General features: G+C 43.6%; 1 protein-coding gene across 3 annotated transcripts in view; it reads left to right on the top strand.

The window, feature by feature from the left end:
• The first annotated feature begins 7920 nt into the window (after positions 1 to 7920).
• Positions 7921 to 26206, top strand: part of LOC111970256 (protein FAM219A-like) — a 30284-nt gene continuing 11998 nt past the window's right edge. For all 3 annotated transcript variants that reach the window (XM_023996900.2, XM_023996901.2, XM_023996899.2), the window contains exon 1: positions 7921 to 8198. In XM_023996900.2, the coding sequence (XP_023852668.1) occupies positions 8139 to 8198 (60 nt within the window). In that variant the 5' untranslated portion in view covers positions 7921 to 8138. The remainder of the gene's footprint in view (positions 8199 to 26206) is intronic.

Here is a 26206-nt window from a genome sequence, read left to right as displayed (position 1 = left end):
ACGTGCGCCGAATACAGGTGTAGGTAGACCTTACAGTGAAATGCTTACCTAGGAGCCAACCAACCAACAATGCAGTTAAAAAAAATATGAATAAGAAATAAAAGTAACAAGTAATTCAAGAGCAGTGGTAAAATCAATGTGCGGGGGCACCGAATAGTCGAGGTAATTGAGGTAATATGTACATGTAGGTAGAGTTATTAAAGGGACAATGCATAGATGATAACAGAGAGGGGGGGCAATACAAATAGTTTGGGTAGCCATTTGATTAGATGTTCAGGAGTCTTATGACTTGTGGTAGAAGCTGTTTAGAAGCCTCTTGAACCTAGACTTAAGCTCCGGTACTGCTTGCCATGCAGTAGCAGAGAGAACAGTCTATGACTTGGGTGGCTGGAGTCTTTGACAATTGTTAGGGCCTTCCTCTGACACCGCCTGATATGGAGGTCCTGGATGGCAGGAAGCTTTGCCCCAGAGCTGTACTGTGCCTTGCGGTCGGAGGCCGAGCAGTTGCCATACCAGGCAGTGATGCAACCAGTCAGGATGCTCTCGATGGTGCAGCTGTAAAACATTTTGAGGATCTGAGGACCCATGCCAAATCTTTTCAGTCTCCATAGGTTTTGTCATTCCCTCTTCACGACTGTCTTGGTGTGCTTGGACCATGATAGTTCGTTGGTGATGTGGACACCAAGGAACTTGAAACTCTAGACCCGCTCCACTTCAGCCACGTTAATGGGGACCTGTTCGGCCCTCCTTTTCCTATAGTCCACAATCAGCTCCTTTGTCTTGCTCACATTGAGGGAGAGGTTGTTGTCCTGGCACCACATTGCCAGGTCTCTGACCTCCTCCCTATAGGCTGTCTCATCGTGATTGGCCATGTCCAATCAATATAATTTACCACAGGTGGACTCCAATCAAGTTGTGGAAACATCTCAAGGATGATAAATCCTTGAGTAAACAGGATGCACTGGAACTCAATTTCGAGTCTCATAGCAAATGTTCTGAATACTTATGTAAATAAGGTATTTTTGTTTTTTATTTTTAATACATTTGCAAACATATCTAAAAACCTGTTTTCGCTTTGTCATTATGGGGTATTTTGTGTAGATTGTTGAGAAAAAAAWTATAATTTAATCCATTTTAGAAGGCTGCAACATAACAAAATGAGGAAAAAGGGAAGGGGTCTGAATACTTTCTGAATGCACTGTAAATTACAAAGAATGATAGTAAAAAGCTTCGGAGCACCTTAAATGAAATTTTCAGCAAAAAGGCAAACTCCGCTCCATCATTCATCGAAATCAGATGGCTCATTCATCACAAAACCCACTGATATTGCCAACTACTTTCATGATTTTTTCATTGGCAAGATTATTTTTTATTTGACCTTCTTACCTTTTATAAAATAAGAACAAATTCTTATTTTCAACGACGGCCTAGGAACACTGGGTTAACTGCCGTGTTCAGGGGCAGAACGCCAGATTTTTGACCTTGTCAGCTCGGGGATTCAATCTTGCAACCTTTCGGTTATCCAACGCTCTAACCACTAGGCTACCTGCCGCCCCTAGCAAAATTATGCATGACATGCCAGCAACAGATGCTGACACTACACATCCATGTATATCTGACCAAATTATGAAAGACAACGTTGTAATTTTGAATTCCGTAAAGTGAGTGTGGAAGAGGTGAAACAATTATTGTTGTCTATCAACAATGACAAGCCACCGGGGTCTGACAACTTGGGTGGAAAATTACTGAGGACAATAGCGGACGATATTGCCACTCATATTTTCCTTATCTTCAATTTAAGCCAACAAGAAAGTGTGTGCCCTTAGGCCTGTGGAGAAGTAAAAGTTATTCCCCTACCCAAGGATAGTAAAGCCCCTTTAACTGGCTCAAATAGCCGACCAATCAGCCTGTTACCAACCCTTCGTAAACTTTTGGAAAAAATTGTGTTTGACCAGATACAATGCTATTTTACAGTAAACAAATTGACAATATACTTTCAGCACGCTTATAGGGAAGGACATTCAATAAGCACAGCACGTACACAAATGACTGACGATTGGCTGAGAGAAATTGATGATAAAAGATTGTGGGGGCTGTTTTGTTAGACTTCAGTGCGGCTTTTGCATTATTGATCATAGTCTGCTGCTGGAAAAAAGTATGTGTTATGGCCCTGCTATATTGTGGATAAAGAGTTATCTGTCTAACAGAACACAGAGGGTGTTATTTATTTAACCAGGCAAGTTAGTTAAGAGCAAATTCTTATTTACAATGACAGCCTACCCCGGACGATGCTGGGTCAATTGTGCGCCACCCTATGGGACTCCCAATCATGGCCGGTTGTGATACAGCCTGGAATCAAACCAGGGTCTGTAGTGACGCCTCTAGCACGGAGATGCTGTGCCTTAGAGAGGGCTCCCGAGTGGTGCAGCGGTCTAACAAAATGGAAGTCCCTCCAACAAAATCCAGGGAGAATCAGGAATTCCCCAGGGCATCTGTCTAGGCCACTTAGTTTTTTCAATCTTTACTAACGACATGCTACTGGCTTTTAGTAAAGCCAGTGTGTCTATGTATGCGGATGACTCAACACTCTACACGTCAGCTAACGCAGCAACTGAAAAGACTGCAACACTTAACAAAGAGATGCAGTTAGTTTCAGAATGGGTGGCAAGGAATAAGTTTGTATTGCATTGTATTTGGGACAAATCCTTCACTAAACCCTAAACCTCAACTAAATATTGTAATGAATAAATGTGGTAATTGAGCAAGTTGAGGAGACTAAACTGCTTGGAGTAATCATGGATAAACTGTTATGGTCAAAACATATTGATAAAACAGTAGCTAGGATGGGGGGTCTGTCCATAATAAAGCGCTACTCTGCATTCTTAACAGCACTATCAACAAGGCAGGTCCTACAGGCTCTAGTTTGTCATCATTTCAACCAAAAATCTAAATTAAAGAATAGGACTAAATCAAATCAAACTTTATTCTATTTAAAGTTTTATTGATTTGATTCAGTTCTATTCTTTAACTTAGATTTTTGGTTGAGATGGCGATGTGAATCCAGCATATCAATTATTATTTGTATACAAACTGAAATTAAACTCAGACTAAGTCAGTGGCACAACATATACATTGACAACTAAACCCAATTCAATATCACTTTTGCAATACAGTAAATAGGCTGTTAACTTGTCGACAAGTTAACAGATTATATGTTGGATTCATGTCTCAAACTAAACCAAAAATAAAAGCAAAATAATAGGATTACACCAGTGGCTCAAATGAAACTATTCAAGCATAACATTTTTTTTATTTAACTAGGCAAGTAAGTGAAGAACATATTCTTATTTACAATGACGGCCTAGGAACAGTGGGTTAACTGCCTTGTTCAGGTGCAGAACGACAGATTTTTACCTTGTCAGCTCAGGGATTCAATCTAGCAACCTTTCGGTTACTGGCCCAACGCGCTAACCACTAGGCTACCTGCCTAGTGGTTAGAGCATTAGATACATCTCTTTCAAATATTAATATTAGGTTGCATTGTCAACCTAACACAATTCGATAAGACTTTTGTAATACAGTAAATAGCCTAAAGTTAAGGTCCAAATAGCCTAAAGATCCCGCTCCAGAGTACAGGCCTCGGTGTAATACTCATTCCTTCGATGACAAACCGAATCCGACCATCACCCCTGGTGAGACAAAACTGCGACTCGTCAGTGAAGAGCACTTTTTGCCAGTCCTGTCTGGTCTAGCGACGGTGGGTTTGTGCTCATAGGTGACGTTGTTGCCGATGATGTCTGGTGAGGACCTGACTTACAACAGGCCTACAAGCCCTCAGTCCAACTTCTCTCAGCCTATTGTGGACAGTCTGAGCACTGATGGAGGGATTGTGCGTTCCTGGTGTAACTCTGGAAGTTGTTGTTGCGATCCTGTACCTGTCCCGCAGGTGTGATGTTCGGATGTACCGATCCTGTGCAGGTGTTGTTACACGTGGTCTGCCACTGCGAGGATGGCAGACCACCTGTCTTAGGCGTCCTGTCTTAGGCGTCTCACAGTACAGACATTGCAATTTATTGCCCTGGCCACATCTGCAGTCCTCATGCCTAATTGCAGCATGCCTAAGGCACGTTCACGAAGATGAGCAGGGACTCTGGGCATCTTTCTTTTGGTGTTTTTCAGAGTCAGTAGAAAGGCCTCTTTAGTGTCCTAAGTTTTCAAAACTGTGACCTAATTGCCTACCGTCTGTAAGCTGTTAGTGTCTTAACGACCGTTCCACAGGTGCATGTTCATTAACAATGTTTAAACCCTTTACAATGAAGATCTGTGAAGTTATTTGGATTTTTACGAATTATCTTTGAAGGACAGGGTCCTGAAAAAGGGCCGTTTCTTTTTTTTCTGAGTTTACATATGAAATGAATAAAGCAGTAGGTAAACATTTTTAAAGTGACTACTGTTCCATCAATATTTAAATCACCCAGAAAATAAACTTCTCTGTTGATATCACATACATTAACAAGCATTTCACACATATTGTCCAGATACTGACTGTTAGCATTTGGTGATCTATAGAAGCTTCCCACAAGAATGGACTTTAGGTGAGGCAGATGAACCAGTAGCCTTATTACTTCAACAGCTTTACAGGAAAGTGGTTCTGAATATAGACCGCAACACCGCCCCTGTTGGCATTTCTATCTTTTCGGTAGATTTTATAGCCATATATTGCTACCACTGTATCATCAAAGGTATTATCTAAGTACGTTTCATAGATAGTCAGAATATGAATGTAATCTGTTACAAGAAAGTTATTGACTTCACAAGCATTTCTTCTTAGGCTACATATTTTAATATGGGCTATTTTTAGCACTTTTCTGGGTTGCTTGATTGTTTTTAATGCTTTACTGGGAAGCGATGTCACTGAGTACTGCCCCTATATATAGGACCTTCCACCCCCACCTGGGATATGGATGGATGCCTGATGAAAACCTAAGGGTCGAATCGTTGTTAATAAATATCACCCGGGAGCATGAGCAGCAGTGTGCAGAGTTTTCCTTTCTGTTTTCCTACAACTCCAGCACCTGCGGAAAGTACCTGGATGTGCGTATGTTCTTCAGCTTTTGTTTCTGGGAAGCTTATCAGAAGTAGACTTGCTCATGTTATTTATATTGGAGCTGATGTGCACGACAAGCTGCACACAGCGGACTTCCTACTAGGGCATACCGCTTCAGTTCTAACAGTGTAACTCTGGTTCATAGGCACATGATTACGGCATACAATAGCTGAAGGGTCAACAGATAGTCAGTTAGATTGATGTAGTTTCCAGTACAGGACGGTGGAAAGCCGGGAGGGTGGCAAGCGCTAYACCGGGACACGGGAGAGTCAAAAAGAGTAAATACAAGTGGAGTTCAAGTTCGTCAGTAGTCCAAAAACATCCAAGGCACAATGTCAAGTGGAAGGTGTAACAGTACAACTTTACGTCCGTCCCCTCGCCCATACCCGGGCGCGAACCAGGGACCCTCTGCACACATCAACAACTGACACCCACGAAGCATCGTTACCCATCGCTCCACAAAAGCCGCGGCCCTTGCAGAGCAAGGGGAACCAYTACTTCAAGGTTTCAGAGCGAGTGACGTAACCTATTGAAATTAGCGCGCACCACAGCTAACTAGCTAGCCATTTCACATCCTTTACAAAGGCACAATGTCAAGTGGAAGGATGAAAGCAGCAGTAGGCAGGTGTCTGCTCAGATAATGCCCCAGTGCAGAGTAGGGTGCCCAGGTATATCCAAGTAGGCCTCAAAAGTTTCAGCAGACCTGTTTGTATGTCTCCTTAAAAACTCTGTATGCAATATTGCACTATTGTCCAATGTGTTCACAGCCAGATGAAACCAAGTTAAATGGAGACAAAAATGCCCAAAAATATTTTGTAAGAACGCTCCTGAGAGAAGACAATGATACACATGCATTTGTATTGGACAATGCTCATATATTTCCATCATGCAAAGTCACTTGAAAATCTTGTTTGTTTGCATTAATATCCATTATATGATGGACCCAAGAAGGGAGAAGTTGTTCACTTAATCATGGATTAGACTGGAGGTTACTGCAATACTTTACCTTGAAGCTGTAACAGACAATATTCTGAGGATCATGTGGGTTGTTTTCAGTCAGGATCATGATGAATTCCTCTTTCAACTCCTGGTTAAGTGACAAACAGCTTCTGAGCATTTGCATAAAACTTGTAAATGAATTAATCCCAACTACACTGTTCATCCTTTTTGATTCAATGGCCTTTTGATGGGTGCCACCTCAAGGCTCCTGACACCAGATCCTAAATGGCACCCTATTCCCTACATAGTGCAATACTTTTTACCAGGGCTCTCGTCACACGTAGAGCACTATATACCATGTGTGACGCAACCCAGCTATACTCACTGCTTTAGTGAGATCCAGTTGGTCAGGGGGCTTGATCAGAGTCTTTCCTTGCATCCACTCATCTCCTCCTTTACCCATCTCTGTTCCATCTTCCTCATCCTGGCCAACACAAACAGTAACCACCACATATACCTTATTAGGTTGGTATAGCCATAGAATAATAGCAACATAAGCACATAGGTTTTTGACAAGCTAAATCTGGCTTGCCTAATGCTAATATGGATAGTTAAATGGACATACCTTTTTCTTGCTGACAGCATTGGCAGCCTTTGCCGCAGGTGCCTTCGGCTGGGATAGAGCATTTGACTCCTATACAAAACAGACAGATTTCACATAAGTTTGTTTCACATAAGTTTGTTTCACTAGGGATGCATCTCAATAGTCTACAGTCAATCAGTCAGTAGCTTTGTCTGCCTGTCTTCTCTCCTTCATCTGCAATGTTCTGAAAATTAAACTATAGATGACAGCAACCAGGCATTTGCCTCTCACCTGTTCAGTTCCAGGACAGGGGACACGAAGAGGAAGCCACTGTACACTCTTAGAAAAAAAGGTGCTATATAGAACCTAAAAGGGTAGAACCCTTTTGGTTCCAGGTAGAACCCTTTCCACGGAGGTTTCTACATGGAACCCAAAAGGGTTCTACCTGGAACCAACATGGGTTCTCCATGGGGACAGCCAAAGAACCCTTTTGGAACCTTTTTTTCTAAGAGTGTAGACTATTGAGATGTCATTAATACATTAGTAAGAAAAACAGTCACTCTGCTTATTATTAGCAACGTTACTACAATGTTGCAATCGTGCATGCAGCATTGCGACACCACATTAGCTAAGTTAGTTAGCTAGCTAATAACGTTAACTTTAGAAAACGTTGCCTGCTTGGATTTCACAGTCTTGTAAGGTACAGGCATTGTGTTTATAATAGATAAACTATCGATAAGAAATACCGTCCTAATGTATTGATAACGCTATAAAACTTTCTAAAATAGGGGAGAAATTAAAAGTTTTCAAGCTGCTAGTGCAACTCCCTAGCCCGAGTACCAATTTTCTAACATTTTGCATGCATCCAAAGAGTAAAATTGATTGAATGATCCATACAAATATACCAGACAATTGTACTGTATAGCGGGGTGGCAGGTAGCCTAGTGGTTAGTGCGTTGAACTAATAACACGAAAGGTTGCAAGATCGAATCCCCGAGCTGACAAGGTAAAAATATGTAGTTCTGCCCCTAAAAAAGACAGTTAACCCACTGTTCTTAGGCTGTCATTGAAAATAAGAATTTGTTCTTAACTGACTTGCCTAGTAAAATAGTGTGCCTAGACTACATGTCAGATAATTGGATGTATATATCAAATAATATACACCTATATGGTCGACGTTCTTGTGATTTCTTAGATTGATTATTTCATGCGTTAACCCATCTTGCCATCACTCGTCCATGATTGGACGGTGGTGTCATGAATAATGTAAATATTTTTCCACACCCGGAAGAAGGTATCGACGTATCTCTGTCTGCTTTGGTTGAGTCACCTCGGACCATGCCTTAACTACTGATGCCTTACTGAGTGGCTATAGGCAGAAAACAAACTAGAATCATGCAAACTAACAGATAATTCTTGCGACAAACTAAGGCCTTATTTGATTATTGTTATGCTTACAAATGTTTAGATCTTACATCGGTTTGGCGGTGTAACGAACGATTCGTCAAAATGATGGAGGAAGAAATGGATAGGTTCCAAGTACCCCCAGTAACAGAGACACAGCCCTTGGTAAGTGTAATGTGTTGTAGCGTTTATTGTTACATTTTAGTGTTCAAATTATGTTGCAATTAAGCCCAGAACTACAATGTAAATGCGTGTACTATTGGTTTGTCGAACATCCTTGTCATACAGATAGCCAGCGACTGGTGGCTTGCTGGGGGGTCCCATTCTATATGACAATGTCAATCAATGAACCCATTCTATATGGCAATGTCAATCAATGATCCCATTCTACTTCACAATGTCAATCAATGATTTTATGGAGTCGTCGTTTGCATTGCTTCTGACCGATAACATATGATTGAATGGACTTCGTCTGGCCATCGTTGACATCGATTAGTCTTTAACTAAACTGGTGACGTGTTATTTCTTGTGAATTGGGGAGGCGGAAGAGCTCGCTTCGATATGTTGACGGTTGCTGCTGGTCGGGTGAATAGCTGTTGTCTCGAGCTGATGCATAGTCCCAGCCAATGATTTATACACTGCTCAAAAAAATAAAGGGAACACTTAAACAACACAATGTAACTCCAAGTCAATCACACTTCTGTGAAATCAAACTGTCCACTTAGGAAGCAACACTGATTGACAATAAATTTCACACGCTGTTGTGCAAATGGAATAGACAAAAGGTGGAAATTATAGGCAATTAGCCAGACACCCCCAATAAAGGAGTGATTCTGCAGGTGGTGACCACAGACCCAGACACTCCAGTTCCTATGCTTCCTGGCTGATGTTTTGGTCACTTTTGAATGCTGGCGGTGCTCTCACTCTAGTGGTAGCACGAGACGGAGTCTACAACCACACCAAGTGGCTCAGGTAGTCAGCTCATCCAGGATGGACATCAATGCGAGCTGTGCAAGAAGGTTTGCTGTGTCTGTCAGCGTAGTGTCCAGACAGGAGGCGCTACCAGGAGACAGGCCAGTACATCAGGAGACGTGGAGGAGCCGTAGGAGGGCAACAACCCAGCAGCAGGACCGCTACCTCTGCCTTTGAGCAGGAGGAGCACTGCCAGAGCCCTGCAAAATGACCTCCAGCATTGATGTGCCATCCTGGATGAGCTGCACTACTGAGCCACTTGTGTGGGTTGTAGACTCCGTCTCATGCTACCACTAGGGTGAGAGCACCGCCAGCATTCAAAAGTGACCAAAACATCAGCCAGAAGCATAGGAAATGAGAAGTGGTCTGTGGTCACCACCCACAGAATCACTCCTTTATTGGGGGTGTCTTGCTAATTGCCTATAATTTCCACCTTTTGTCTATTCCATTTGCACAACAGCATGTGAAATTTATTGTCAATCAATGTTGCTTCCTAAGTGACAGTTTGATTTCACAGAAGTGTGATTGACTTGGGAGTTACATTGTGTTGTTAAGTGTTCCCTTTATTTTTTTGAGCAGTGTATATACACTAGATGACAGCGATGTTTTGAAGCCACCGCGCCTCCATCTTCGCAAAAAAATATTCTGGAAGCTTAGAAATGCATTCATAAGTCTACATTTGTTTTTGCGTTTATTCTATTAGACACCTTAATGCACACCAGTGGCGACCCATCATTCAGGACAGGAGGGGCAGAGCCCCACGTGTTTTTTGTTGTTGCCTGTTTTACATGTTATTTTGGCATTAATACGTGTCACAAATCAGTTTGTAAACAATGTAAAAAAATATATATGTCATTGAGTTAGAGGTCTTGGTGGTTCCAAACTTCTTCCATTTAAGAATGATGGAGGCCACTGTGTTCTTGGGGAACTTCAATGCTGCAGAAATGTTTTGGTACCCTTCCCCAGATCTGTGCCTCGACACAATCCTGTCTCGGAGCTCTACAGACAATTCCTTGAACCTCATGGCTTGGTTTTTTCTCTGACATGCACTGTCAACTGTGGGACCTTATATAGACTAGAGGTCGGCCAATTAATCAGAATGGCCGATTTAATTAGGGCCGATTTCAAGTTTTCATAACAATCGGTCATCAGCATTTTTGGACACCGATTATGGCCGATTACATTGCACTCCATGAGGAGACTGCCGCAAGGAGCCAAGGTAAGTTGCTAGCTAGCATTAAAGTTATCTTTTAAAAAACAATCAATCTTAACATAATCACTAGTTAACTACACATGGTTGATGATATTACTAGTTTATCTCGCTTGTCCTGTGTTGCATATAATCGATGCGGTGCCTGTTAATTTATCAAAGAATCACAGCCTACTTCGCCAAACGGGTGATGATTTAAAAAGCGCATTCGTGAAAAAAAGCACAGTCGTTGCACCAATGTGTACCTAACCATAAACATCAATGCCTTTCTTAAAATCAATACACAAGTATATATTTTTAAACCTGCATATTTAGTTAATATTGCCTGCTAACATGAATTTATTTTAACTAGGGAAATTGTGTCACTTCTCTTGCGTTCTGTGCAAGCAGAGTCAGGGTATATGCAGCAGTTTGGGTCGCCTGGCTCTTTGCGAACTGTGTGAAGACCATTTCTTCCTAACAAAGACCGTAATTAATTTGCCAGAATTTTACATAATTATGACATAACATTGAAGGTTGTTCAATGTAACAGCAATATTTAGACTTAAGGATGCCACCCGTTAGATAAAATACGTAATTGTTCCGTATTTCACTGAAAAAATAAACGTATTTTTTTCTCGAAATGATAGTTTCTGGATTTGACCATATTAATGACCTAAGGCTTGTATTTCTGTGTGTTATTATATTATAATTAAGTGTATGATTTGAKAGAGCAGTCTGACTGAGTGGTGGTAGGCAGCAGCAGGCTCGTAAGCATTCATTCAAACAGCACTTTCCTGCATTTGCCAGCAGCTCTTCGCTGTGCTTCAAGCATTGCGCTGTTTATGACTTCWAGCCTATCAACTCCTGAGATTAGGCTGGCAATACTAAAGTATCTATTAGAACATCCAATAGTCAAAGGTATATGAAATACAAATGGTATAGAGAGAAATAGTCCTATAATAACTACAACCTAAAACTTCTTACCTAGGAATATTGAAGACTCATGTTAAAAGGAACCACCAGCTTTCATATGTTCTCATGTTCTGAGCAAGGAACTTAAACGTTAGCTTTTTTTACATGGCACATATTGCACTTTTACTTTCTTCTCCAACACTTTGTTTTTGCATTATTTAAACCAAATTGAACATGTTTCATTATTTATTTGAGACTAAATTGATTTTATTGATGTATTATACTAAGTTAAAGTAATTGTCATTATTACAAATATATATATAAAAATCGGCCGATTTTAATCGGTATCGGCTTTTTTGGGTCCTCCAATAATCGGTATCGGCGTTGAAAAATCATAATCGGTCGACCTCTACTATAGACAGTTGTGTGCCCTTCCCCAAAAATATATTTAATACATTTTAGAATAAGGCTGTAACGTAACAAAATGTGGAAAAGTTAAAGGGTCTGAATACTTTCCGAATGCACTGTATGTAACTGTAACAATCACTAATATCACTAATATCACTAATAACGGATGACAATAATGATGCTGGCATGGATTTACTGCTATTATCTGTTTACTCCTTAATTGTGTGTGTGTGTTGGTGATAAATGAGTGGTATAGCTCAATCATTGACATACGTTTTTTCTCAACCTGCTTCTTTTAAATTCTCAACATTGAAATTGACCTTAAACAAACTGAGATTAAGTCAAAGCCTATTTTTAATATATTTTTATTTTATTTTTTATTTTTAAAGCTACTTCTCTGATTATGCTAATACAAATGCCATGTCTGTTACATAGGAGTTGAATGTCATTGCAGACTATCAGAGAGTCAAAGAGCCAGCTGTTCTGTTGTACTGAGAGCTCTGTGCATTCTCATGCTAATCAGTTCATTGTGAATGCTAAAGCACATGAATCAACTCGGCACCTGCTTCTCAAATTTTCAGAAAAATCGACTTCACATGAATAAAAAGAAAAGCTGTCCAGTGTAGATTTATGGCTATGTCCTAGTTGGGCCAACCCTCACTCAAACAGCACTAGAATGATGACATTTAGCCTATAATCCAAATACCACATCCAATTTAACTGACAGGATTTTGAATTTTCTGCCTAACTTTGACCTCTGGAACTCCGTAGGCCTACATTTACAAGATCCACCTGATCCTCCATTTTGCTCTAGTATTATTTCCTATGTTTTGCACTGAATGACATCAGTGTAATTGCTGTAGGCCTAAGTCACAGTGCAGGCCTCACAAAACACTTGAGACAGTACTGGATACTAATTTCCAAGACAGGCTCGTGGCCGGGTCTCCTGATCAAATCAAATCAACTTTTATTTGTCACATACACATGGTTAGCAGATGTTAATGCAAGTGTAGCGAAATGCTTGTGCTTCTAGTTCTTCTAGACAATGCAGTAATAACCAACGAGTAATCTAACAATTCCACAACTACTACCTTATACACACAAGTGTAAAGGGATAAAGAATATGTACATAAAGATATATGAATGAGTGATGGTACAGAACGGCATAGGCAAGATGCAGTAGATGGTATCGAGTACAGTATATACATATACATTATATTAAGTGGCATTGTTTAAAGTGGCTAGTGATACATTTTTGATCAATTTCCATTATTAAAGTGAGCTGGAGTTGAGTCAGTATGTTGGCAGCAGCCACTCGATGTTAGTGGTGGCTGTTTAACAGTCTGATGGCCTTGAGATAGAAGCTGTTTTTCAGTCTCTCGGTCCCTGCTTTGATGCACCTGTACTGACCTCGCCTTCTGGATGATAGCGGGGTGAACAAGCAGTGGCTCAGGTGGTTGTTTTCCTTGATTATTTTTTTTGCCTTCCTGTGACATCGGGTGGTGTAGGTGTCCTGGAGGGCATGTAGTTTGCCACCGGTGATGCGTTGTGCAGACCTCACTAACCACTGGAGAGCCTTACGGTTATGGGCGGAGCAGTTGCCGTACCAGGCGATGATACAGCCCGACAGGATGCTCTCGATTGTGCATCTGTAAAAGTTTATGAGTGTTTTTGGTGACAAGTCGAATTTCTTCAGCCTCCTGAGGTTGAAGAGGCGCTGCTGCGCCTTCTTCACCACGCTGTCTGTGTGGGTGGACCAATTCAGTTTGTCCGTGATGTGTACGCCAAGGAACTGAAAACTTACTACCCTCTCCACTACTGTCCCGTCGATGTGGATAGGGGGGTGCTCCCTCTGCTGTTTCCTGAAGTCCACAATCATCTCCTTTGTTTTGTTGACGTTGAGTGTGAGGTTATTTTCCTGACACCACACCCCGAGGGCCCTCACCTCCTCCCTGTAGGCCGTCTCGTCGTTGTTGGTAATCAAGCCTACTACTGTAGTGTCGTCCGCAAACTTGATGATTGAGTTGGAGGCGTGCATGACCACGCAGTCATGGGTGAACAGGGAGTACAGGAGAGGGCTCAGAACGCACCCTTGTGGGGCCCCAGTGTTGAGGATCAGCGGGGTGGAGATGTTGTTACCTACCCTCACCACCTGGGGGGCGGCCCGTCAGGAAGTGGGGCGGTAGTCGTTTAGCTCAGTTACCTTAGCTTTCTTGGGAACAGGAACAATGGTGGCCCTCTTGAAGCATGTGGGAACAGCAGACTGGGATAAGGCTTGATTGAATATGTCCGTAAACACACCAGCCAGCTGGTCTGCGCATGCTCTGAGGACGCGGCTGGGAATGCCGTCTGGGCCTGCAGCCTTGCGAGGTTAACACGTTTAAATGTTTTACTCACGTCGGCTGCAGTGAAGGAGAGTCCGCAGGTTTTTGTAGCGGGCCGTGTCAGTGGCACTGTATTGTCCTCAAAGCGAGCAAAGAAGTTATTTAGTCTGTCTGGGAGCAAGACATCCTGGTCCGCGACGGGGCTGGTTTTCTTTTTGTAATCCGTGATTGACTGTAGACCCTGCCACATACCTCTGTCTGAGCCGTTGAATTGCAACTCTACTTTGTCTCTATACTGACGCTTAGCTTGTTTTATTGCCTCGCGGAGGGAATAGCTAGACTGTTTGTATTCAGTCATGTTTCCGGTCACCTTGCCCTGGTTAAAAGCAGTGGTTCGCGCTTTCAGTTTCACGCGAATGCTGCCATCAATCCACGGTTTCTGGTTTGGGAATGTTTTAATAGTTGCTGTGGGTACGACATCGCCGATGCACTTTCTAATGAACTCGCTCACCGAATCAGCGTATTCGTCAATGTTGCTGTTGGACGCAATGCGGAACATATCCCAATCCACGTGATCGAAGCAGTCTTGAAGTGTGGAATCAGATTGGTCGGACCAGCGTTGAACAGACCTGAGCGCGGGAGCTTCTTGTTTTAATTTCTGTCTGTAGGCTGGAAGCAACCAAATGGAGTCGTGGTCAGCTTTTCCGAAAGGAGGGCGGGGGAGGGCCTTATATGCGCCGCGGAAGTTAGAATAACAATGATCCAGGGTTTTACCAGCCCTGGTTGCGCAATCGATATGCTGATAGAATTTAGGGAGTTTTGTTTTCAGATTAGCCTTGTTAAAATCCCCAGCTACAGTAAATGCAGCCTCAGGATATGTGGTTTCCAGTTTACATAGAGTCAAATAAAGTTTGTTCAGGGCCATCGATGTGTCTGCTTGGGGGGGAATATATACGGCTGTGATTATAATCGAAGAGAATTCCCTTGGTAGGTAATGCGGTCGACATTTGATTGTGAGGAATTCTAAGTCAGGTGAACAGAAGGACTTGAGTTCCTGTATGTTGTTATGATCACACCACGTCTCGTTAATCATAAGGCATACACTTCCAACAATTAAACAAGTTCAATTCGAGCAGTTATTTGAAAGAGTAAGAAAATTTCAGCGCATCGTGCCGACAAAAACAAGCATCTTTCTGGTAAGAAGAGGGGCGCCCCCCGCCATTACCAGTAAAACATAATCAAAACCTATTTCTTTCACTTACTTGGTGTGCTGTTTCGTTGTTCATTTGTTCAGTCTCAACCAGGATTTCATCATACATGTCAAGCAGTGAAGTTTTAGCTCTGTCTGTCCGTGGCCTCACTTCCTCGGTGCGAACTGTCACTGTGTCCGTTTCCATCTTGTCCAGCTGTGTCTGTAACATTTCACGTAAACCCTGTTTCTTGTCTGCCTACTCGGTAGTGTGTTTCGGGGCTCGAGGTGCTCGACCAGTCAACGAGGCCAACATCATCATTGACAGAGAACGGTTGATTGTCAAGGGCAATGAATTCCATTATCTTGGCGTTTAATGGATTTCGCCTTTGAGTTGTCTCGCTGAAATTTTCTTACTCTTTCAAATGACTGCTCGAATTGAACTTGTTTAATTGTTGGAAGTGTGCACTTAGTATTTTTTAACTTTTGTTCTGTGTAGCGCTGTATTTTTAATTGCGTCATTATGTCATCTACCTATGTTATATAGGTATGCATGTCAGCTTCCGATATGCTTACCAATTTTATATCGTACAACCCTAGTTTATATAGTAGCCCACTGCAGGGGATGAGAATTGTTCTAATGATTTACATCAGCTATTGTGAAGACCAAATAAATGAAACGGGTAATAAAGTTGGGCTAATGCAAGTGGTGGATTGAATAACTAGGCTATATTATCACATGCTGTCATAAGGAAGCATTCTGTGACAGGGACAGTAATGACAGCAAATGATTGTGTTGATTATGTGTACAAAACAGCGCTACAAGTTGCCCTGCTGCTCTTTTTGCAGTTGAGTTCATAAACTTTAATCAGCGGAGAACGAATGTACCTTTCCAATCTGCCGTGGCATTACTACACTTTAATGGTGAGGGACGTTTCTTTACAAACCCGTGTCCAATCGCCTTGGGCCCGGACCCTTACTAAACCAATCACAAGCTTCAATCTGCCGCTGTTCATAGTGCAGTGGCAGTGCTGTTACATTGCTTGTGATGTAGAATTCAAAACTCATTTGATGCACAGTTAAAAAGTTAACGCACTGAATATACACTGGATTAATGAGAAAATATAGCAGTTCTTTATTCAATGCGTGAGAAATAGGTGTGGCGTGTGTCTCACGCCCAATGTGTGAGTGTTGGCATCACTGTATTAGTATGAGGTCTCTAACATGTATCCCTCACACCTAATGCACAGTGAGAGCTCACTTCATTAACACATACACTATGCATCTTCTACATGCATCCATACTAATTTAAAGACATCAAGAACATAATTTGGTCAGATATACATGGATGTGTAGTGTCAGCATTTGTTGCTGGCATGTCATGCATAATTTTGCTAGGGGTGGCAGGTAGCCTAGTGGTTAGAGCGTTGGATAACCGAAAGGTTGCAAGATTGAATCCCCGAGCTGACAAGGTAAGAAATCTGGCGTACTGGCGTTCTGCCCCTGAACAAGGCAGTTAACCCACTGTTCCTAGGCCGTCGTTGAAAATAAGAATTTGTTCTTATTTTAAAAGGTAAAAAAGGTAAAATAAAAAATAATCTTGCCAATGAAAAAATCATGAAAGTAGTTGGCAATATCAGTGGGTTTTGTGATGAATGAGCCATCTGATTTCAATGAATGATGGAGCGGAGTTTGCCTTTTTTGCTGAAAATTTCATTTAAGGTGCTCCGAAGCTTTTTACTATCATTCTTTGTAATTTACAGTGCATTCGGAAAGTATTCAGACCCCTTCCCTTTTTCCWTATTTTGTTACGTTGCAGCCTTCTAAAATGGATTAAAACATAATATCAGAGTCTTTCAAATGAACTTTAATAGTAGTTCCTTTTAAAATAAAATCTAACTCACTCCAATCTTCTGACATAAGAACAGTCCCAAAATATATGGTTAAGAGTCACAACCACAAAACACATATTTGTTATCTATAGCTATTTTGAATCTGTGTATAATAAATGTCTTTAAAGGTGTCAGGACCCGGTGTGAGAAACAGTCACTAATAATCGGCAGAACCCAGAAGATGAGGCAGACACAGCAGTACTAGAGACGGTGGTTTAATCAAGGTAAAAGATCTTCAGGCAAAAATATAAATCCACAACGTCAAAAGTAAAGCCAAGAGAAAAAACGGATATTCTCCAAAATACAAAGAAAAATCCACAAAGTGGTAAGAACAGCAGGGAAAAAACAAACCTCAAAAGACTAATAAAAAATAACAAGAACAAAACCAGAGTACCTCTGGAAAATCCAACAAGAGAAATATATGTTCACAGCATGGCTGGCTGGGGCTGGGTGCTAACATACAAACACAGAGCAAAGAACTGAGGGACACTAATGTTTAAATACCTACAAGGAAATGAGGCACAGGTGAAAACAATAACTAGAAGGGAAAAAAAACAAAAGGTTAAAAAGCGCCAATGGGGACATCTAGTGACCACAACCAGATTAGTCCTGGCCAAACCTGACAGAATCCCCCTCCTAAGAACGGCTCCTGACGTTCCTACCAGCCTTCTCAGGGGTGGAGGGCCCTGAACTGACGAATGAGGTCAGGGTCAGTATGGTCTTTGGCAGGAACCCAGGAGCGCTCCTCGGGACCGTAGCCTTCCCAGTCCACCAGATACTGCAGGACCGTGCACCGGCGGGAATCCAGTATCCGATGGACGGTATAAGCCGACTGCCCTCCGATGACACCGGGCGGAGGTCTGCCTGCCGGGATAAGGGGAGAAAAAACAAACAGGTTTAATAAGAAATGTGAAATGTGGATTAATCTTAAGGGATCTGGTAAGTGCAGGCGAAAAGTAAACGGGTTCACTCTCCTGGCAACCTTAAAGGGACCGATTAATTTCTGGGACAGCTTGCGAGACTCCACCCGTAGCGGTAAATCTTAGTTGACGAGCCCATACTCTCTGACCGAGGTGGCGGGTAGGCCCGGGACGGCGACGTCTGTTGGCTTGTTGTTGCTACCAGCTGTGAGGAACGCAGAAGATTAAGACGGGCCTTCTTCCACGTAAGCCGACACGTCTGATGAACCTCAAGGCTGAAGGCACTCTGACTTCTGCCTCTGGTCCTGGAACAATGGAGGAGCATAGCCAAACTGACACTCGTGCGGGACATACCGGTGGAGGAGGAACACAAGGTGTTGTGCGCTACTCGGCCCAAACCATGAAGGACGACCATGTGGATGGGTTGTTGGAGACCAACATCTGAGGGTGGTTCCAGCTCTTGATTCATCCTCTCGGTTTGGCCGTGGATCCCGGATGGTACCCTGAAGATAGACTGGCAGTGCCCTATGAGTTGGCAGAAGGCCTTCCAAAACCTTGAGCGAACTGGGACCTCTGTCGGAAACCCATATCTTGCGGAATGCCGAAGACTGGAACACATGGTTAATCACCAATCAGCCGTGTTCCTTGCAGAAGGTAATTTAGTCAAGGGAGACGAACCTGGCCGCCTTAGAAAACTATCGATGATGACTAGGATAGTAGTATACCATGGGACGGAGAAGGCCAGTAATAAAGTCCAATGAAATATGGGACCAGGGTCGGTGGGAATAGATAAAGGGTGAAGGAGTCCTTGAGGGCGGAGGTGAGAAGATTTGCCCTGGCAGCACACGGGACAGGCCTTGACGAAAGTGGCAAGTCTTCTTTTATGGTGGACCACCAGAACTTAACGCTGGATGAACTCCGAGGTGCGACCTACGCCCGGGTGACAGGTGAGGCGAGAGGAGTGCCCCACAGAAGGACCTGGGTCCTTGCTGCCTTGGGAACAAACAACCGATTGGCAGGACTCCTTTAGGACCCGGTTCGATGGCTTGAGCTCGTTTCACGGTATCCTCAACTTGCCACGAGATCGAGCCACGATCTTAGCGGGCAAAGGAACAGGCATGTCAGTATCTTCTCGATGGCAGGAGTGTAGACCGTGACAAGGCGTCCGGTTTGAGATTCTTCGACCCGGGTCTATAGGTGAGGATAAACTGGAATCGATTGAAGAAAAGAGACCATCGAGCTTGTCTGGAGTTCAACCGCTTCGCCTGCTGGATATACTCCAGATTTTGTGGTCCGTAAGCACTTGAAAACGGTTGAGAAGCCCCTCGAGCCAGTGTTCCATTCCTTCAATGCCATCTTAACCGCTAGGAGTTCACGATCCCCCACATCGTAGTTCCTCTTGGCCGGGTAAGCCGGTGAGAGAAAAGGCGCAAGGTGAAGCCTCTTGTCTTCACCCGCCTGAAACAGACAGCTCCAACACCAATTCTGATGCGTCTACCTCCACCACAAAAGGTTCCTCCGCCGTCGGTAGTGTCAGGATGGAAGCGAGAGGATGCGCTGCTTGAGTCCTTGGAAGGCCGTCTCAGTTCTTCTCCCCACAGAACCCTTGCATTGCACCCTTGGTTAAAGCTGAGAGAGGGGCTGCCAGCAAGCTGAAGTTTTGATGAACTTGCGGTAAAAGTTAGTGAAGCCCAGGAAACGCTGAACTTCCTTAACGGACTTGGGGTGGGCCAATCCGCTATACCGCCCTACTCTCCTGGGGTCCATCTGGACTCGACCGGGTTCCACTACAAATCCCAGGATTGTACTCGGGAGGAATAGAATTCAAATTTTTCCGGCTTACGTACAAATGGCTGTCAAGGAGGCGTTTGAGTACTTGTCTGACATGCTTAGTGTGTTCTTGAAGGGAGCTCGAAAAGATGAGGATGTCATCCAAGTAAACAAACACGAAAATGTTAAGAATATCCCTAAGCACATCGGTTTATGAGCGCTTGGAACACAGCCGGGGCGTTGGTCCAGCCGAAGGCATCACCAAGTATACTAGTGACCAGTAGGCGTGTTTGAAAGCGGTCATTCCACTCGTCACCGGGTCTTGATCCGCAAAGATGGTATGCGTTCCGCCAGGTTCAAGCTTAGTGAAGACAACTGCCTTCCTGGAGCAGCTCAAGGCTTTGCCCATAAGGGGTAGCGGGTAGCGGTTACGGACGGTTATGGCATTGAGTCCCGGTAGTCCGATGCAAGGACGTAATCCACCGTCTTTTTTGGCCACAAAGAAAAACCCTGCTCCGCCGGCGAGGTGGATGGACGCATGAGGCCTGTGCCCAGAAGCGTCCTTGATGTAGGTATCCATAGCAGCTCGTTCGGGAGGAGATAGGGAAAAGATCCGACCCCTGGGAGGGCAGGTGCCCGGAAACAGGTCGATGGGGTAATCGTAAGGTCTATGGGGTGGTAGTCTGGTGGCCCTCTGTTTGCTAAATACCGGTTTAAGGTCATGGTAACACTCGGGAAAGGTCGATGGATTCTAGAGACTCGGGAGGGGAACTCGGGGAACTCGGGAAGATACAAGTGGCTTGGCACGTAGGACCCTACTGCTTGATAGTGCCCACAGACCAGTCGATGTGAGGGTTATGGCTGTGAAGCCAGGGGTATCCAAGGACGAGAGGGAACTCGGAACACGAGGTCAGATGAAAGTTCATCACTTCCTGGTGTTGGGAAACTGAAAGTCGCAAGGGGGTAGTGACACGAGTGACAAGTCCAGATCCCAAAGGGCTTCCATCCAACGTAGTAACCCTTATGGGGTCACTTAGAGGTTCAGAGGGAAYGCCATTCTCCTTYGCCCAGACACCATCCATGAAGTTACCTGCGGCTCCAGAGTCTACCAAGGCTTGAAGGGGAAGCTCGTGGTTGTCCCAGGAAAGGGTAACTGGAATGAGCAGGCGGGAGTTGGATGGATGGGAGGAGGTTATGTTTCCCGTTACAGTCCTCCCAGGCCTGCACGGGAGAGTGCGTTTCCCTGGAGCCCGGGACACGTGGAGCGGAAATGGCCCGGTTTGCCGCAATATAGACAGCATCGYTCCCTCATCCGGCGGTCTCTCTCAGCCTGGGAGATGCGTCCAACCTGCATGGGTTCTGGTGGAGCCAGCGAGGATAAAGGTGGAGACTCGGAGTTGGAACCGATAGGAGCTAGGGTGAGAGGTCTACGGTTGAGTTCTCTCTCTCAGACGCTGGTCTATGCGCAAGGCCAACTTGATAAGGGACTCGAGGTTGTCCGGTGGTTCCCGAGTGGCCAGTTCATCTTGGATGGTGTCGGAAAGACCCTTCAAAAAGCACACTGAGCGCCTCGTCGTTCCAGCCACTCGCTGCTGCCACCGTGCGGAACTGGATGGCATAGTCCGTCACGCTGCGCCGACCTTGGCGGAGAGTCAGGAGCTGTTTGGCTGAGTCAGGGCCGCTAGTAGGACCTTGAAACACTCGCTTGAATTCTTCAGCAAAGGTAGAGTAGCTGGCACAGCAGGGACTTTGGGCATCCCACACAGCAGTAGCCCAGGCTAGGGCTTTTTCCGACAACAGGGTGATGATATATGCTATCTTGGACCGGTCGGTGGGAAACGACGAGGGTTGCAGCTCGAAGGAGAGAGAACATTGGGTGAAAAACCCCTTACAAAGACTCGGATCACCTGAGAACCGTTGGGGAGGTGGCAGACGAGGTTCAGCCAGGGGGTTAACTGCCACGGGCACTTGAATCTGATGTACTGGAGCAGACGCGGTTGCCGGGGAAAGTCGATCAGAAATCTGCTTTATGGAAGTCAGCATCTCCGATAGAAGTTGAGAATGTCTAGCCATTAAGGCCTCTTGCTGAACCAGAGCAGCTTCGTGACGTTGGACAGTCCCCTCGTGGTGGGACAGCATTGAAAAAAAATCCTGGGTACTGGCTGCCTCTGGATTCATTTTAATGGCTCTGTGTTTCTGTCAGGACCCGGTGTGAGAAACAGTCACTAATAAATCGGCAGAACCCAGAAGATGAGGCAGACACAGCAGTACTAGAGACGGTGGTTTAATCAAGGTAAAAGATCTTCAGGCAAAAATATAAATCCACAACGTCAAAAGTAAAGCCAAGAGAAAAAACGGATATCCTCCAAAATACAAAGAAAATCCACAAAGTGGTAAGAACAGCAGGGAAAAAACAAACCTCAAAAGACTAATAAAAAATAAACAAGAACAAAACCAGAGTACCTCTGGAAAATCCAACAAGAGAAATATATGTTCACAGCATGGCTGGGGCTGGGTGCTAACATACAAACACAGAGCAAAGAACTGAGGGACACTAATGGTTTAAATACCTACAAGGAAATGAGGCACAGGTGAAAACAATAACTAGAAGGGAAAAAAAACAAAAGGTTCAAAAAGACGCAATGGGGACATCTAGTGACCAAAACCAGATTAGTCCTGGCCAAAACCTGACAAAAGGTGTGCTTGACTGCTGTTGTTATTGCAGAACGCTCTGATCAACCCTTAAAGAGCTGGGTTTGGGTAAAGCTTAAGAGGGTGTGAACGATGCGGAATGGGTGTAGACAAAGAAGGGCTCTCCAGTAGTAGTACCAAAACATTTATTTGCAAATTATGGTGGAAAATCTGTATTTGGTCAATAACAAAAGTTTATCTCAATACTTTGTTATATACCCTTTGTTGGCAATGACAGAGGTCAAACGTTTTCTGTAAGTCTTCACAAGGTTTTCACACACTGTTGCTGCTTGTATTTTGGGCCCATTCCTCCACTGCAGATCTGCCTCAGACAGTGATGTTTATGGGGCTGTTGCTGGGCCAACACGACTTAAACTCCACTCCCAAAGATTTTCTAGGGGTTGAGATCTGGAGATGGCATAGGCACTCAGGACCTGAAATGCTACTCACTCGTTACGAATCCACTCCTGTTGCCCGGGGTGAGAGGTTTGTGGATCATTGTCATGCGAAAGACCCAGCCGACGTGTTCATCATCTTCGATGCCTTAGCGAATGGGAAGAGGTGTGCACTCAAGAATCTCACGAGATCATTGCCGCGCGTATCATCTCTCTTCCACACGGTATCAGTTCATCTGGCTGCCTTCAGAAAAACACCGCCCAAACATGGATATTCCACACGTCCATTGCTTTACAGTAGGTACGGTTTCTTTGATGTCAACCAGTGGCATTCTTTTGTCCTCCAAACACACGGTTTGATTTTACCAAAAAGTTATATTTGTTTCATTCTGACCATATGACATTTCTCCAATCTTTCTCTGGATCATCCAATGCTCTTCTAGCAAACTCAAACGGGCCTGAGACATGTACTGGCTTAAGCAGGGGACAGTCGCACTGCAGGATTGAGTCCCTGGCGGCGTAGTGTGTTACTGGTGGTAGCTTTGGTTACTTTGGTTCCAGCTCTCTGCAGGTCATTCAACTAGTACCCCCGTGTGTTTCTGGATTTTTGTCACCGTTCTTGTGATCTTTTGACCCACGGGGTTAGATCTTGCGGGAAGCCCCAGATCGAGAGAGATTATCAAGTGTGGTCTTAGTATGTCTTCCATTTCCTAATAATTGCTCTCACAGTTGATTTCGTCAAACCAAGCTGCTTACCTATTGCAGATTCAGTCTTTCCCAGCCTGGTCCAGGTCTACAATTTTGTTTTTGGTGTCCCTTTGACAGCTCTTTTCTTGGCCATAGTGGAGTTTGGAGTGTACTGTTTGAGGTTGTGGACAGGTGTCCTTTTATCTGATAACAAGTTCAAACAGGTGCCATTAATACAGGTAACGAGTGGAGGACAGAGAGCCTCTAAAGAAGAAGTTACAGGTCTGTGAGAGCCAGAAATCTTGCTTGTTTGTAGGTGACCAAATATATATTTTCCACCATAATTTGCAAATAAATTCATAAAAAATCCTACAATGTGATTTTCTGGGTTTTCTTTTTTCTCATTTTGTCTGCATAGTTGAAGATAACCTATGATAAAATTACAGGCCTCTCTCATCTTTTTAAGTGGGAGAACTTGCACAATTGGTGGCTGACTATAATCCTTTTGCCCCACTGTACCATTTTGTATCTCTGAAGAAAAAAAAAAGTAGGTGTAACTTAATTGGAAAACATTGTATGTGGTTCCATACGACTGGCTTAATATTTATATGGTGCGACTTGATTAATAAGAACTTTTATCCAATGTAAAAAAACACAATTTTACATTTTGCTACGTAAGACCGATTTGAGCCGGTCGGTCACATATACCCATCAGCAACCACAGCTAATGAAATCACTGTAACCCTTAACAGAAAGTTGCAGTCTGTTTTGAAGTGGGTGGCCAATAATAAAACAGGTCCTGAACATGTCTAAAAACTAAGAGCATTGTATTGGTACAAATCATTCCTAAGTTCTAGACCTCAGCTGAATCTGGAAATGAATGGTGTGCCTGTGTGAACAAGTTGATGAGATTAAACTTTACTTGCTGTTACCTTGCATTGTAAAACTGTTCTTGTCAAAACATATAGATCCAATGGTTGGAAAGATGGGGAGAGGTCTGTCCGTAATAAAAGAGATGCTCTGCTCTTTTTGACACAACTCTCCAAAAAGCAAGTCCTGCAGGCTCTAGTTAGTCTTATTTTGATTATTGTCCATTGTGTGGTCGAGTGGGGCAAGAAAGACCTAGTTAAGCTGCAGCTGGCCCAGAACAGAGCGGCACGTCTTGCTTCTCATTGTAATCCAGAGGCTGATATAAATGCTACGCATGCCAGTCTCTTTGCTAAGAGTTGAGGAGAGACTGCTTCTTTTATAAGAAACATAAGAACATTCATGTGTGAAAATCCTAAATTGTTTACACACACACTTACCCCACCAGAACATGCCACCAGGGGTCTTTTCACAGTCCCCGATCCCAAAACAAATTCAAAAATGTGTACCGTTATTATATAGAGCCAATATTGCATGGGAAAATATAATGTCCGTATATGACGCAAACCTATGAAAAACTGTTGTAAATAAAAAAGCTGATAAAAACATACACACCTCAACATGCACGAACGCGCCTCTCCCTCTTATTTATTTCCTAGATAGTTATGTGTTTGCTATTGTATTTAGGTGTATTGGCTACGTGTGCCTTTTAATAACATTTTTGTCGGCTGTTTAGTTCTGTTTGCTTGAGCTGTTCTTTATTGTTTATTTGTAATTTTAACTAAATGTTGATTATTCCTAGTTAATATTAGTTTTTAATATTACATTTTTTACAGAAAAAGAAAAACCCTTTAATTTAAAAAAAATAAATATTAAGTAATCATTTTTAGAGATAAGCTGTAATGAAACAAAACTTTGGTGGTCTGAATACTTTCCGAATCACTGGTATGTCATGTTTGTGTGTTGGATCCAAGCAAGAGATAGCTTTGCTGCTTCTTGCAACAGTCATATGGTGATTCCTATAAATATGTAACCAAAAATGTAGGCTAGTTATCTTAATTGACATCGTCTTCTACATGTAGGACTTACCATTCGGTGTCTAGTACCTGGTTTAAGAATTGAAACCTGTGTGCTTGTGTAAACTGAAGAATTTGCCTGACATGAATATGGAAAACCCTGCATAGTGTGAGGGAGTGTTTCAGTCTGTGTCCGCTTGGTTTGTGCGTTGTTTTGTTAGTCAAACACGTCCAGCCAGTTTAGTTCCCTGTGAGAGAATTGCTAGCAGGTATTTTCATGATGGCGCATTGCAGGCCTCGCCCATGTGATGGTCTCCACTCTCGTGTTTCCTACTTAGCTGGCTGTTGTAACAGTGGGCCAGCTTTGTGGTGAACACTTTAATGCAGGGCTGGCTTCGTGAGTGTGTGGCAGTGAAGCCGACCAGCCAGCACCCAACCAGGACGTCTCAACCACCTCTAGCAGCGTGCTTGGCTGTGTTCCGCAGTGGCACGCCTGATTCCCTGTATATCGTGCACTTACTCAGGAATGGTAATTCACTTTCTTAGCGAGTAAACTAGTGGGCCTATTTGGCATGCCGTCCCTCTCTCTTTACTTACACTGAGTCCAAAAGGAAATTACCGCGGGTGACGTCGACATCCACAGAAGCCACACTGGCTACTCCAGCGCACCGGCCAGTAAGTGTGTCTGACCTCTGGCGATGTGGCATACGGACCTAGCAGAGTTCCAGCAGGCACAGTATACACGTAATCACCACATCTGGAACAGTGGCTCTTTCACCTGCGTTTCACCTCACTTGGATCAAAGAGAGCCCAACCTAACGAGTTTGGTAAAATTACTAACCCCTCCTCCCATTTCGGCACCGTTATTTGCAGGATGGTTTGCCTGGTTTCTGAATCAGTGGCAAATACCCCGTTCATGTCTGTCTACTAATGTGAAG

This window comes from Salvelinus sp. IW2-2015, linkage group LG11 (genome assembly GCF_002910315.2).
Source record: "Salvelinus sp. IW2-2015 linkage group LG11, ASM291031v2, whole genome shotgun sequence".
NCBI classification, from domain to species: domain Eukaryota; kingdom Metazoa; phylum Chordata; class Actinopteri; order Salmoniformes; family Salmonidae; genus Salvelinus; species Salvelinus sp. IW2-2015.
This window is presented reverse-complemented; position numbering and strand designations above follow the sequence as displayed.